At 35.7% G+C, this 15,314-nt stretch overlaps 1 protein-coding gene and 1 pseudogene across 1 annotated transcript; one reads left to right on the top strand and one right to left on the bottom strand.

The window, feature by feature from the left end:
• Positions 1-1,405: 1,405 nt before the first annotated feature.
• Positions 1,406-4,192, bottom strand: RpL18 (ribosomal protein L18). The gene is made up of 4 exons (XM_089633196.1): positions 4,124-4,192; positions 3,903-3,989; positions 3,558-3,819; positions 1,406-1,729 (listed from the first exon to the last, which is right to left on the bottom strand). Exons 1-4 carry the CDS (start codon positions 4,124-4,126, stop codon positions 1,515-1,517), a joined length of 567 nt encoding a protein of 188 aa, XP_089489322.1. The 5' UTR covers positions 4,127-4,192; the 3' UTR covers positions 1,406-1,514.
• Positions 4,193-4,910: 718 nt separating this feature from the next.
• LOC149422273 (kelch-like protein 10) lies at positions 4,911-13,914 on the top strand (annotated as a pseudogene).
• The last annotated feature ends 1,400 nt before the right edge of the window (positions 13,915-15,314 follow it).

Here is a 15,314-nt window from a genome sequence, read left to right on the forward strand (position 1 = left end):
ACCCCCCCCCCCCCCAATGGATTTCAAATATTTTGTGGGGAGCACTCATTTTGAACTTTTATCGTGGGGAATTATTATATTATATTTACAGAAATTCTCTAACAACCCCCCCCCCCCCATGGATTTCGAATAATAAAAGGGGGAATCAAGCTCACACCGTTTTGGCAACACCGACCAGTAGCGGCCCGCGTAGCTTTATAATCATATGAATGTGGCCCGCAGAAGAAAAAGGTTGAGTATCACTGCTGTAGATCATCCATACTGTTAGCAATCAGCACCGCATCGTCAGCATACAACAGGCAATCCCACCTCTTTCAATTCTTGCACACAATTATCCATGTATAGATTGAATAACCACGGTGAGATTAAACTAAGCATTCAAATACAGACCCTTTTTATATGGCATGGAAGCCAACACACTAAACTGAGCCTTCAAACACAAATACCTTTTTAAATTTAAATTCTAAATCCCATTCAGGTGTTAAGTTCTATGAAAAGGTGAGTTACTAAAATAGAGTTGCGGGAATATTCCCCGGGCTCATATTAAAACCCCGAAATTTTTTAACTTAACAAGTTATTCTGAATAAAGTATATTTGTGATGAAAATGTATTATACATATAACAGTTAGTAAGAAAGTAAAATTAGTTTTTCAATATCTCCAAAAATGACGATGTTAACATTCAAAGTGAACTTGGGTAAAACATATACAATTGTGTCTCGTGACAATTCGAATGGCAGTACTGCTGTCCCAGGCCAGTATTTGTATGTACCGTGACAACACACGTTTATCGGCCAGCTGCAAAAATCAATATTTTCCTTGCTGTTACTTTTATCAGTTGAAAGCACAAAATCAAGCTCTATAATTCGCCAGTACTCATGACAAATTCAGTATTCACCACGTGCCTCGACTCTAGCACTAATGCCCCTAGTTCACGCTGGCCCAACATGTACAGGACCACTTGGCGTTATTATTATTATTGTCGGTTTTCATGAACACGTCAAAGGATCTTGGCGCCAACAGTGTTTAGATGTGGACTAGGGGCTTTAGATACATACACCGACTGGTTACGCTATCCTTACTATTCCGCCGTCTAACATGCTCTTGCTAGCTATTTTACCAGTCACCAGGGTTAATACAGTTGTTTTAGAACATTTCGGCTAGTCCTCCGTGCATTCTAGTAACTGTCGCTTGTGTTTCCATTTGAAAAAGTTTACAAAACGGAGTCTTCTAGCAAGCATTAACATAAAAATCTTAATGTTAATCCAAAAATTGGAAATTTTGTGAAAGATAAAATCCACCGCTTTCACTAATTGTATAGTTGCCCGGTTTTTGGGGTAGAAAATTAGTGAGAAAGTACTGTACTCAAATAATTTTTACAGGGGTTATTAAGAGAAACGAAGAAATGGTCTTAGGCGTTTATTCCAAGATTCTATTAAGCGGAGAAATAGAGTCAAATTGAATTACAATAAAAGTATAGTAATAAAACAGGCCACAGGTTGCTGGCGACGGTCTCTACTTCTTGTATCCACAGCTGCGCCTGCGACCGCGAGCCTTCTCGAACTTGCGGCCCTTGGAGCGGATGTACGGCTTGGAGTGCGAGCCGGGGACACCGGGGGCGGCGCCGAAGTGCTTGACAGACTCACGAGCCTTGCGGCAACCCTGCAGCAGCACTGTCTTGCGGCCCACGGGGGAGCGCAGAGCCAGCTGGTCGAAAGTCAGAATCTCACCTGGAATTAAAATTCAATTATTGCAGATTATAATGCATATCACTTTGAAAAAGAGATATTTATCAGCATTCACTTTAAAGTAGAAATGCAGCAGATGGCGAAAGTGCCAAATTATTGGAAAAATCTTGATATCTGTTCACTAGTTGAAAAGGTTAATTTGATGAACTATCTTTTCTGCCAATTAACTCACGCTAATTAACTAATAAAACCAGATATTCAATGCACTTTAAAATAATAAGATGTTAACGACCTTTTGGCACTTGATAAAATATTTACAAACTGATTTTGCATTTGAAGTCTCAAAATCTACTTAATCTAATCTTAACTAGTCCCAGACGTAATTAAACAATTTGTCTATTATTTCCAATTTATGTTTGATTATAGCAAAAAAACCAACAAACCACAAGGAGTTACTTATGTAGTTATGTCAGCTATCGATGGTGATCTGGCAATGGGTGTGTCTTATCTTATTTTTAATAGCGATTTGAAGCAGTAAATTGACCTCGCCTGAAAGAAATTATATATTTCCTAAGGGAAACATTTTGAGTATCGGGAGGTATTATTACTTCAAATCACTGTTAAAAAAGGGAAAATGTACATAATGCCAGATCAACATTGATATTGCAAATGGTTTCCCATTTAACATTGAATTAAAATCATGTGCACTGCGGGAGAGTTTATATTAATATCACTGCATACAGGAATAGGAATAATAATAATACCAACATTTATATAGCGCAGTTTTGTGTTATTTCACTTCAAGTGCGCTTTACAATAGTACAAAACTGCTAGTAGTTAACGATAACTATTATTTTTTGCCCTGAAGATGTTACAGTAGTTAGTTGTCAGTTTGTATTTGTTAATTAGCCTAAAAAATAAAAATAAAACATAAGTTGATAATGGCTGAATCAACAATATGGGGTCAAACAAAAGTTAAGAGAAAAAAAAAAGGCAGATGAATGAACTAGATACTAGATGGATTGAAAAAGTTTTTTGGGTTCTCTGTAATTTAGATTAAGCTTTTTCCCGCTAGTTGACGGAGACCGTATACAACTGAAGTCCGTGTAAAAGATTTGCATTACTGCATGTATCACAGCCACTGCCTGTCACTTTTGTTAGAAATAGGAACTGAAATTTGCTACCCGAAATAAAGTAAAAATGAACAATAATTTAATCCATGCTTTCAAGATATTCAACATTTTATTTAAGTAAGAACATCAGTAAGTGTACAGCAGACAGAGGGTTAATATTAACACATTTCGGCCAGGTATTTTTTGCACTGGCGCTACCCTGTCTCCGGGCGAAAATAAAGTATATATACCAACTGTCCAATGACGGTATACACTAGTGTGTTAATTTCAAATGATCTGCATAAGGGTAAGTATATAGTTTATGTTCCAAGCTGTTAATTAATACCTCTCTAATGAGAATAACTCGTGTTTAGGGAGGGACATAACTGAACAGTTACAGTAAATGGACGACTTTTAAAGGTTTTATGAAAAATTACACTAAGAGTGCTCATTACAAGTAATTTAGGAACACTAGCAATTTTAGTTTGCACACAGGATTATCTGGAAAAGTATCAAGGACAACCGGGCGAAACTTCACTCAAATTATTCACAATACAAGCACATGTTCAGAGGTTAATATTTTCATACTTACAACTATTGTGGTACATATAAATTATAATGGTGTATTTTGTGCAAATGCTTTTAATCACAATATCACATAGTAAATTATAGTTTAATGCTTTTGTATTAAACAATAATTTAACAAACAGTATATTTTGACAGTTGTCATGAAATAACTCTGGGTTTCGAATATTTACCTCCGGCCTTCAGGATCCTTGCTCTGGCCTTCTCGGAAACATGAAGAGCGCAGATTGTCATCTTGGGGATGTCGTAGATCCTAGCATCATCAGTGACAGTTCCGACAATCACAGCAATCAAGTTCTCGCGTGTTGGCTTTTTCATGTTACGGGCAATCCTTGCGAGGGATATCGGAGGACGGTTGATCCTGCTCATGAACAACCTCCTCAACACGATCTTGTTAAACTTAGCCCTGGTCCTACGGGCCAAGAACCTGTAGAGCTAAAATAAACAATTCCATTAGGATACTAAGAAAATACTTACAACATAACAAAATAAGTAAATAAATTGATCATGGGTCGTACCTTGACAAGAAGACGAAGATATACATCTTGCGATTTTGGCTCCGTACGCCGAACTATGCGGTCGTACTTATGGTTAATGTCGATACCCTGGAAAAATAATGACAGAAATTACTTTCAAATACTTCCCTTCATCCATTTTGCACAATTTCATCACAAGAATATCACATTTAATGGCAGATGATTGAAGATTTTAAAATTATTTTCACGGCAAATAAACTCACCATGGTGACAACCGGATAAAGAAAGGCTGAGAAATTTTAGGTTAGAAATAGACAACACACAACATTACCCCGAAGCCACAAAGTATGAAGCTATCAACAATGAAATTTTATCTATGGTAAACGAATTCCGGGGCAAATTGTGGGATAATTTTTATGTCACGGTCGCAATTATTTTCGGATTATTTCTACAAATTATCAATCTCGCTAAGATAAAGTAAGAAAGCACGAAGATTGAATTTCAGTGCTTTGGAAATCATATAAAAAAGAAGAGTGAATACGCTAACTCAGCACACTGGTGTTTAATCATTCGACCATTCCCAGATTAATAAAATAATTTGTGACTCAATGAGGTGAATTGGACATCCATCCATTTCCCTACGCCTTCTCTCATCGTGTGTTTCCATTTCATTGGACGTGCCTAAATATCTTTTCAAAAAATGATAAATATTCTGAAATACATAAAATTTGATTAAGTTACGATGATTAATTTGTTAATTATGTCTTAGTGTGATATAACTCCTTACAAATTCCTATTAGAATTATTTTTTTTTGGCTTTCCAACAATAAATAAAAAGGCATCAGGTTCACAATCACCCCACGAAATAAAAACAAAGAAGTGATTCATATGTGATGATCATATTCAAGTAACTACTTAACGATGTAAATTAAAATATAAATACGACAGTTGAAAGAGTTTATACACGGAACAATTTGTCAGAAAAAATAAACAAAAGCCTCAATAACCAACACACATACAAACGAATAATTTGCAACTATTTGCACGAAAATGAGTAAAAGGAAATTGACAAATAAGAGAAGAAATTGTGTTTGTCAGCCGGAGAACTATAAATTGGAAGCATTTTCTCCTAAATTGAATGAATTCCGAATTGAAGGAATACTTTGTGATGGTGTTATTCACTGTGCCGATAACAAATCAATTCTAATTCATCGCGCGATATTATCCACGGCTAGTCCATATTTTCAAAATGTGTTTGTCAACACTTTGAATCGAAGTGAAAACGAAAAAAAAGAAACGTCGGTTGACATATCGAGTTATTATTTTAATTTACTACTTGATTATGCGTATACTGGCAGCTGTAAAATAACAGCAGCTAATGTAGAAGAACTTTTAATTTATGCTGATAGATTTGAATTGATGGGAGTTATTCAATTATGTTGCCAAAATTTGATAGAAAAATTAAACCCTAAAAATTGTTTTAATATTTTGAAATTTGCCAAGGAATACTTTTGTCAAGGGCTTGAAAAACGTGGGAAACTTTATATCCGACATAACTTCATGGAAATAATAACAAATCCCGAAGAGTTTAATAAACTCTCCATAGAGGAAGTGAAGGAAATATTGGACGACAATGAACTGAATGTCAGACGTGAAAAGGTCGTCTTTAAAGCAATAAAAAGCTGGGTGAACCACGACCCCGATAATAGGGCTAACCGCGTTTTTTCTTTGCTCTGTTGCATTAGAATTCGTGAAGAAAATAAAGAAAGCTTATTAAAAAGAGTTCTAAAGTGGGAATGGGTTAATTGTAACCAGGTGAATAAAATAAAATGTTGTACTTAATTATAAGTGTATTTTGTGACAAGTTGCGATGGGTCACCTTTTGTATTTAATAACATTCAGTCTAAATTGAAATGTATAATTTTTTCTAGCAAAGCTGTCAAAGGATAAAGAGTTTAGAACAGTTTTCCCAACCAAGATATCCCTACGAAGTTTTGTTCGCTATCGGAGGATGGGGGGTGGGATGTCCTACGAACTATATTGAAACGTATGATGTCAGGTAAAAAAAGTTTTAATTTTTTAAGACATTCTTTGAGGGAAACGAGAAAACTCGTCATACGCCTTTTTACAGTAAGACGCGGGAGACGAGTTTACTCGTTTTGTTGCGCAAAGCGGTAAGGAGCGGGAAACTTGTAAAAAATGGGTTCTAAAAGGATGCGGGGTCATGTGTTTTCTATTGTCGGCGGTACCCGATCTATCTACCTGTCAGTACAATGAGTTTGAAACACAACAAAAAAATAAAATCGTTGTCGCGTATGTTCCGGTCACAAACTACGCAGTACAAACTACAAACTACGCAAACTAACGCGGTACATGTGCAAGTTTTGAAATGTGCCCCTGCATAAAGGAAAGTGTTTCGAACGCTATCACACATTGAAGCACTATTAGGTTATAGTTTTTTTTGTATTGTATGGTATGTATTGAAAATTTCTAAATAATCTTGTAATTTTGTATGAATAAATTTCGACATGTTATTTCGATTGTGAAATACTGTTTTTTCTATGATTCCCAAGAAAGTAGAGAGTTTTTGTTCATAAAAAAGGAATTACACATACATTGCTAAGTAAATAAATAGATACATCTTTTTAAAGTAAAACACTGAAAGTTTTATCTAAAAATATCAAATAGATCATAAGATATGAATATTTTGCGGAAAGTCTAATTTTGGCGCTAAAATTAAAAAAAAAAACACCAGCGCTACGCCGTGATTTGGCGGTAAAATGCCCGACCATATAGTGTTAATATGACAAACGTTTATTGTGTTAATTTAAGTAAAAAAAATATTTTGTGCATATTTTCCAGGGCCGACAGGTGGAGCGCAACATGTAGTTTGGATCAGCCGCCCAGAGCTTACCACGGAGTGTGCGCCCTCGGCCTGCTGGTGTACGTCATCGGAGGGTTCGACGGCAGCAACCACTTCAACACCATGCGGTGCTTCGACCCCGTAACCAAGGTCTGGAAGGAGAGGGCGTGCATGTACCAAGCAAGATGCTATGTCAGCGTTGCTGTTCAAGGTTGGTGGAATTCCCGTTTGCTCACCCCTAATTCCGTTGCCGGATTGGCCCCAACTTCGGTCTAAAAATTTCACTGGACTATGTGACCCTTTTAAACGATGACCACAAACTTAGCATAAGCTTATCGGCAAATCCGTCACTGCCTATAATGCTAATTAAAAACATCTTAAAGTATTTTGATTTATACGTTTTGTACCCAGATTTTCATAATGTACTGCACTTGAAGTGAATCAGATAGATGTAATATAATAGATAGAATGGGGGATACAATTATCAACACATTTGGAAATATACACAGACAATATCACGATTACCTGTGCGCCATGGCAGAAAACAACTTCACAATAAATATTAAATTTCCTACCCGGGTTCAAGAGAATAGCGAGACATGTTTAGATCACATAAATACCAGATATATTACGGCCTCCAATACATTTATTGTACACAATACAATAACTGATAACTAATACAACCACAATTAGCAAGTAAAAACTAACCAGTTCACATCATCCATCTGATATGAGGGATTAATTAAGGATCTAAATGATGAAACATGGCAGGATGTATATAAAGAGACTGAAGTTAATAATGCACTCGACTTATTTATTAACAAAATCAACATGCAAATAACAAAAAATTCAAAAGATAAACTCATTGCACATAAAAAAAGCAGTGATATTGTAAATGCTATACACAAAAGAAACACAAACACGAAGTGGCAACAAAATACCCACAAAACAACAGAATTACCTTAGGTATCGTAACATTTGTAAAGATGTTATGCGTGATGCAAAATAAAAGTACCTACTATAAGCATCAACTCGACCAAGATCCATCTATGTATATTAATACATGTGGAAAATAGTTAAACAAATTACCAACAAAAACTAAACATACAATTGACTCTAATATTAACAGAGGTGTGCAAAATGGGTACCCAAAACCATTTGAAACGCAAAATGGAAATGGGTCGAAACTTTTCCATTTGAAAATGCAAAATGCAAAATTGTTTTTAGAAAAGCATTTCAAATGCAAAATGCAAAATACCTATTTACAAAATGCATTGAAAATGCAAAATGGTTTCTCATTCAAACAATTAAAATAATTATAGAATTTTTAAACAATTTTTTCTTTTAATAATGGACATCAATGTAGAACAAATATATTATGATGGTAAATCATTTACATGATGGTAAATCCAAAACACCACGACTACAGATTATGAAACCACAAAAAATTGCGCGGGACTAATGTTGCCAACGTAAAAACATAGAAACTGCTATCTAACATTTAATATTTCAGCGTCATGGCCGAGGCCCCATGTTCAGTATTTGAATCAGTATTTTTTGTAATGGGATCACTCAATTGCCAGGGCTCCTACCAGGGAGCAACTTGACAAATGTAAATTATCTCTCATAGCGAGGTTGACGACCGACTAATATTTGGGGCTTATGAAAAAAAGATGAGTGGAGATAGTAGGAAGAATGTTGCAAAAAAGCATTTAAAATGGAAAATGCACTGAGAAAGGCATTTAAAATGCAAAATGGTTTTTAGAAAAACATTTAAAATGCAAAATGGAAAATACCCATTTTGCATTTCCATTTGAAATGGATTTATTTGAAATAAAGCACATCTCTGACTATTAACGAACTTCTGATTGGAAACACAGCCTCCACCAATCCGGGTATAAAAGCTTGCCACACTAACCAATTATTTTCGACGGTAGGGTCCAACCTTGCGGAAAACATCCTAATTGTCAGAAACTGAAGATTCATTGGCATCTGCAATAGAACAAAAACACAACTCTTTTTCATTTAAATTCTCACCTACGACAAATGAAGAGGTTTTAACAATTATTGACAATCTTAACAGTACACATTCGAAAGGTCCCGATGGTCTTAACACTCGTATACTAAAAATCATCAAACACAATATTGCACCACCTTTATCGAAGATTTTCAATAAAAGTTTTTCTTCAGGGGTTTTTCCCGACCATCTTAAAAAGTCTTTAGTACCTAGTACCAATTTACAAAAGCGGACCCAAAAACGAAGTGGGCAATTAATTCAATATCCCTATTGAGTGCTATCTCAAAAATTATAGAAAAAAATCTTTAAAAATAGATAAAAATAGAGTAACTTTGGGGATCTGGTGAGGAGACAATGAAAGATGTATGTTGCATTGCGACTAGAGTGTTCCCGCTACAATGCATTTTAACTTGGAATCTAGCTAGCTAGGAACTGATATCGACCTAAAATTCATAATAACACTTGTACTTATTTTTAATATACTTACACAGTTATTACAATATTATTATCTTATCATTTTTGCTATATACATGTATCTAATGTAATGTAATAAATAAATTAGTCGGGCCATGTTAAGAATTAGAATAACAGAAGAGTATGTATGAATGTGAATGAGGCAAGGTATGTGTTCAGGGTCAGTTGTGTAAGCACTGTTTAAATATTCTAGACTATTTTTACAGAACCTCAATAATTGTAAAAATTGGGGAAAACTGCGATAAATTGTATTTTTTCGAAATTTTGTTTGTCAGATGGAAAGATTTATGCCCTCGGAGGATACAACGGCTTATCCCGACTGAGCTCTGTGGAGAGGTACTCCCCGGAACAAAACCAGTGGGAGATGATGGCCCCCATGAACAAGCACAGGTCAGATGCCAGCGCAGCTTCTTTAGAGGGAAAGGTAAATTACGCATCTTCTTTATATATTTTTCTTTCCTATAATGTTTTCCATTTTCGTGTTCACTTAGTTTGTATTTCATCAGGTTTACATCATTGGAGGCCTCAACGGTCTAGAGATTCTAGCATCGGGCGAAGTGTTCGACCCCGAGAGCAACCAGTGGACCTTCATCATGCCCATGATGAGCCCCCGCTCCGGGGTCAGCCTGGTGGCGTACCGCGGCTTCCTGTACGCCTTGGGGGGCTACAATGGCTCAGCTCGACTAAACACATGTATGTTAAATCACTTTAGTTTATCTCTATAGTTTAGGCGTAATGCAATCTCTAAATTATAACAACCAACTTGTTCAACTATTAACTAAAATATATTAATACTGATAAAGACAGACTTTTTTCATCTTTCATTCATAGGCCCGGTATATCAGTCGGTCTGTATCTTCGCTAGGCGCGACTTTCCTCGCTTAATTTTAAGCTGGCTAAATCGGCCGCTTAAGACTTTGTAAGGCGCAGAATAGTTCACTTTTTAGACGCCGATGCTCTAGCAGTAACAAATATTAACTATGATGTTTACGTAAGTAATTAATTATCTCACCGAAATTTACGACCTCAGATGTAGTGTTGAAAATTGCTTTTGCGATAGCGCGAATTTTCACGAGAATAACGCCATTTGACTTACTTTTTCCGCGATTTTCAAGTAATTTAATTTTTAGGAAGTAATATTACACCATTCCAAATGTTTCTTTGTCTACGTGTTTACAAGAATATGGAACGCAGCTAATTTTAAGTCAAAAACTCTACCCTGTTATAATTTTTTTTAATTAAATGTAAAAAATCGCCTTCCGCCACTTTTTTTTGCTGCTAAAACCAAAACCAAATTAATAACATAACATTTGATGCTACATACCACCGGTTTTGCTAAAAAAAATTAAAGTAAATGAAGATAAAAAATATGCGAATTTCACCGAAAATAACGCGAAATTTTCAGGTCCCTAGTAATCGGGGCGTTGCCAGCTTCTAAACTAGGGCGTGGAAACAAGGGATTAGTCAGAATAAACTAGAAATATATATTTACAGCCTCCGAGGTTGAGGGGTAGGCTCTCGACTAGCAATCCGGAGATCGCGGGTTCAAATCCCGACGCACGCAAGTAAATTTTATTTGACTGATTTGAGCTATTTTAAAATGTATTTAAAATAATTTAAGTATATTTGCGGCACGTTCGAGAGTGAATTGAGAGATACTCTCGGTATCGCCATGGTGTAAGACCACTATTCAGAATTGAAACATTGTTTGAAGTGGCTTTAGCAATGTTTGGTGACCAAATACTTCACCAACTTCCTTTTCTCCTTCCCATTATCTCCGGCTTCACAACATACCCCAATTGGGGATACCATAGTCACAGAACGTAATAAAACATTATTACATTTGATTTACTTTATTTTAAAATCAGGTGAAAAGATCGACCCTGCTCAGTTGACAGGCTGGGAGGCGGTGGCCGACATGGGTGTCACTAGGAGTAACTTCGCAGCAGTCGTTCTGGACGGGATGATATTTGCCATCGGTGGATTTAATGGTAAGTACAAAAATAATTTACCTACTTTACATTATTTACATCACTTTCGTGTCCTTGCGGAGCTAAGGCGTAGTCAACACATTAATATATTATCCCTTTTCAGTAGGGACGTACATAAAATGCATCGGTGCGTAGTGTACCTAATTCCCCATCATGAAACAGATTCCATTTATCTATATACAGGGTGTATCGGCACGTACCCGACAAACTTTAACCAGCTATTCCTTAGCACATTTGGAGTAAAAAATGTTATGGGCACTTTGCTCTCCGGTAACATTTTTTTTAATAAAAAATTTATTATTAATATTTTCACCCCATGTCACCAATGTTTTATCCTTTGTCAAAGTTTGAAAACCCATCTGGCAATATTTTGTTCGAGTTTCGTTGAATAATGTACGTACGTACCTACGTTGGCGCGCTTTTACAATCACAACGAAATGGCACGGCACCATTCGTCTCATTTTTAACTATTATTATTTAGTGTGTACGAAAGAGCGAGGACACTTTTTGACACACTTGCTAATAACAGCTGTTGAACGCGAGAAACGATGCAAATGACAGTGACGGAGTGTGGATTTTTTATTTATTTTTTGTTTTTAATGGTAAAAAAATGTTACCGGACAGCAAAGCGCCCAAATCATTTTTTACTCCAAATGTGCTAAGGAATAGCTGGTTAAAGTTTGTCGGGTACTTGCCGATACACCCTGTATATAATTAAAAATGGAAATGTTCGTTTGTTCAAAATCTTAAATCTAGTAAAGTTCTTCGCCGATTGCTTTGAATTTTTGACACAACATTGCATTTGAATAAGCGTGTGTAATACCTATATTATGTAGATGTCACCTGTGATAGGTAAAAATGTGTTTTTCTGGCCACATATTTCCTAAAATAGCTATGTTCAAGGCCGGTCCTGTGCTGGCCTAATTGGAGCAGTTAATTTTTTCTTTTAATAATGGACATCAATGTAGAACAAATATATTATGATGGTAAATCATTTACATGATGGTAAATCCAAAACACCACGACTACAGATTATGAAACCACAAAAAATTGCGCGGGACTAATGTTGCCAACGTAAAAACATAGAAACTGCTATCTAACATTTAATATTTCAGCGTCATGGCCGAGGCCCCATGTTCAGTATTTGAATCAGTATTTTTTGTAATGGGATCACTCAATTGCCAGGGCTCCTACCAGGGAGCAACTTGACAAATGTAAATTATCTCTCATAGCGAGGTTGACGACCGACTAATATTTGGGGCTTATGAAAAAAAGATGAGTGGAGATAGTAGGAAGAATGTTGCAAAAAAGCATTTAAAATGGAAAATGCACTGAGAAAGGCATTTAAAATGCAAAATGGTTTTTAGAAAAACATTTAAAATGCAAAATGGAAAATACCCATTTTGCATTTCCATTTGAAATGGATTTATTTGAAATAAAGCACATCTCTGACTATTAACGAACTTCTGATTGGAAACACAGCCTCCACCAATCCGGGTATAAAAGCTTGCCACACTAACCAATTATTTTCGACGGTAGGGTCCAACCTTGCGGAAAACATCCTAATTGTCAGAAACTGAAGATTCATTGGCATCTGCAATAGAACAAAAACACAACTCTTTTTCATTTAAATTCTCACCTACGACAAATGAAGAGGTTTTAACAATTATTGACAATCTTAACAGTACACATTCGAAAGGTCCCGATGGTCTTAACACTCGTATACTAAAAATCATCAAACACAATATTGCACCACCTTTATCGAAGATTTTCAATAAAAGTTTTTCTTCAGGGGTTTTTCCCGACCATCTTAAAAAGTCTTTAGTACCTAGTACCAATTTACAAAAGCGGACCCAAAAACGAAGTGGGCAATTAATTCAATATCCCTATTGAGTGCTATCTCAAAAATTATAGAAAAAAATCTTTAAAAATAGATAAAAATAGAGTAACTTTGGGGATCTGGTGAGGAGACAATGAAAGATGTATGTTGCATGTAAAAAAATGTTACCGGACAGCAAAGCGCCCAAATCATTTTTTACTCCAAATGTGCTAAGGAATAGCTGGTTAAAGTTTGTCGGGTACTTGCCGATACACCCTGTATATAATTAAAAATGGAAATGTTCGTTTGTTCAAAATCTTAAATCTAGTAAAGTTCTTCGCCGATTGCTTTGAATTTTTGACACAACATTGCATTTGAATAAGCGTGTGTAATACCTATATTATGTAGATGTCACCTGTGATAGGTAAAAATGTGTTTTTCTGGCCACATATTTCCTAAAATAGCTATGTTCAAGGCCGGTCCTGTGCTGGCCTAATTGGAGCAGTTCGCTCCCGGCGCCGACTTGGCAAGGCGCACAAGGAGCCGAGGCACTGAATATAACCTAACACAGCGCCCGTGAGGTTTTTACTAGCGCCAGTAGTCTAAGGTTTAGTCAAAGGGGACAGGTGTCCCCGCGGAGCCCGCAAAAAGCACCTTCCAATACGATTAACTTCATGCTAAAATATATTGCCTCAGTAGGTGCTACGACCATCCCCACTGTGGAGTACTACAACGGCAGGAAGAACCGCTGGAAGCAGGTGGCCCCCATGAACCTGAACAGGTCGGCGCTCAGTGCCTGCGTCATCCCCGGGCTGCCCAACGCGCGCGACTTCGCCTGGTTCCACCGCTGTACCCCCTGGGAGGGGGACCACTCCCACTCTGCTACTTAGCTCCACACCCGCAGTCCTCACAGAACTTTACACTTTCATTTAGTTTTAATTTATTTTAAGATGGCGGGTCAGTTGTGTAACAGTCAATTTCAATATAATTCATAAATATCGTTCGATTTTAAAATTATAAACTAATGTTGGAAATGAAATAACTTTTACTAAAACTTGATTGGCATCTAAATTTGAAACAACATTTAAAAAGGGTAGTTTAGAAATTATAAAAATTTACTTTTACCCAACTTCTACCTGGAAAAATTCTGATCCCAGAAGATCATTTAAATGGTACCATGACCACCGATTAGTTACCTCTTGCCTTGGATTGTAAAAACAAAACATTACACTTTTCGCAATCTTTGATTTCCCTTTTTTAACAATTATTACTATAATTATTTACCTCATTCTAGCAGATATTATTTCCAATTGCAATGATAATGTGCAATACTTTCTTAATTTCTTCTTCCAAAGACTGATGTAATTTGTGATGCTCTTATTTTTTGTAATAATAGTTTTTTTACAACATTGGTTATTATTTTATCGTTTGACAAACGATTTATTTGAATGCACTGAAATTAAAATTTAATTGGGTAAGTAGCAATGTTTGAAATCGTCGACGGTTACTTGAAAAATATATTTTTTTATAAAAATGCTTTATGTAAGATGTGAAATAATCAGACAATTTATTTTCGGACGTTAATAGTTTATTGCTACCCAAAGAAATTAGATTTTAATTATTTTGGAGTAAAACATTTTGTCTTTACATATTACTGTGATAATTTTTTCTAAATGTCTGTGATATTTTTTTTCGTATTTAGTACAATGGCGGTTTTTCTGCTAATGTCAATATGTATATATAAATATGTAAATAAATGTAATATTTCATTTGACAATAATTTTGAAACCGATTTATGTATAGACATTGTACAAAATAACTTGTGATATATCGATGTTTTTTTATGAAAAAGTTTTTTATTTTTAAACGCAAGATTTATTTAAAAAAATGACATGAATTAATCTAAACTTTATATTATTAATTTGTAGTCAACGAAATGTAAATCCCACCCCTTTTACGAGAATAAAATTAAACGTTTTTAACTAGGTAAGCGACTGTACCTATTGCAATAATATACATGTTATTTAATTGGCAAGATTCTGTTGTAATATCGAATACATTTATTAATAATTTATTACTTAGGTAATTGGTTTTATTTAAATCATATCTTTTTTAACATCGATTTTACTTGTAAAGTATGGCTAGTATAATATTGTAATAAGCAATCTGACAAATACATAAAGCAAGCCTGCACACTTTCCTAGATGTAAGTTTTATTCGATAACTCGGATGGCGCATGCTCCACACCCACATCCCCCCGGTAGTTCCCGTTCCCTCCCATTGAAGACGC

The sequence above is a fragment of the Hesperophylax consimilis genome, chromosome 7 (assembly GCF_061612785.1).
Source record: "Hesperophylax consimilis isolate HC1 chromosome 7, BYU_Hcon_1.0, whole genome shotgun sequence".
Taxonomy (NCBI): domain Eukaryota; kingdom Metazoa; phylum Arthropoda; class Insecta; order Trichoptera; family Limnephilidae; genus Hesperophylax; species Hesperophylax consimilis.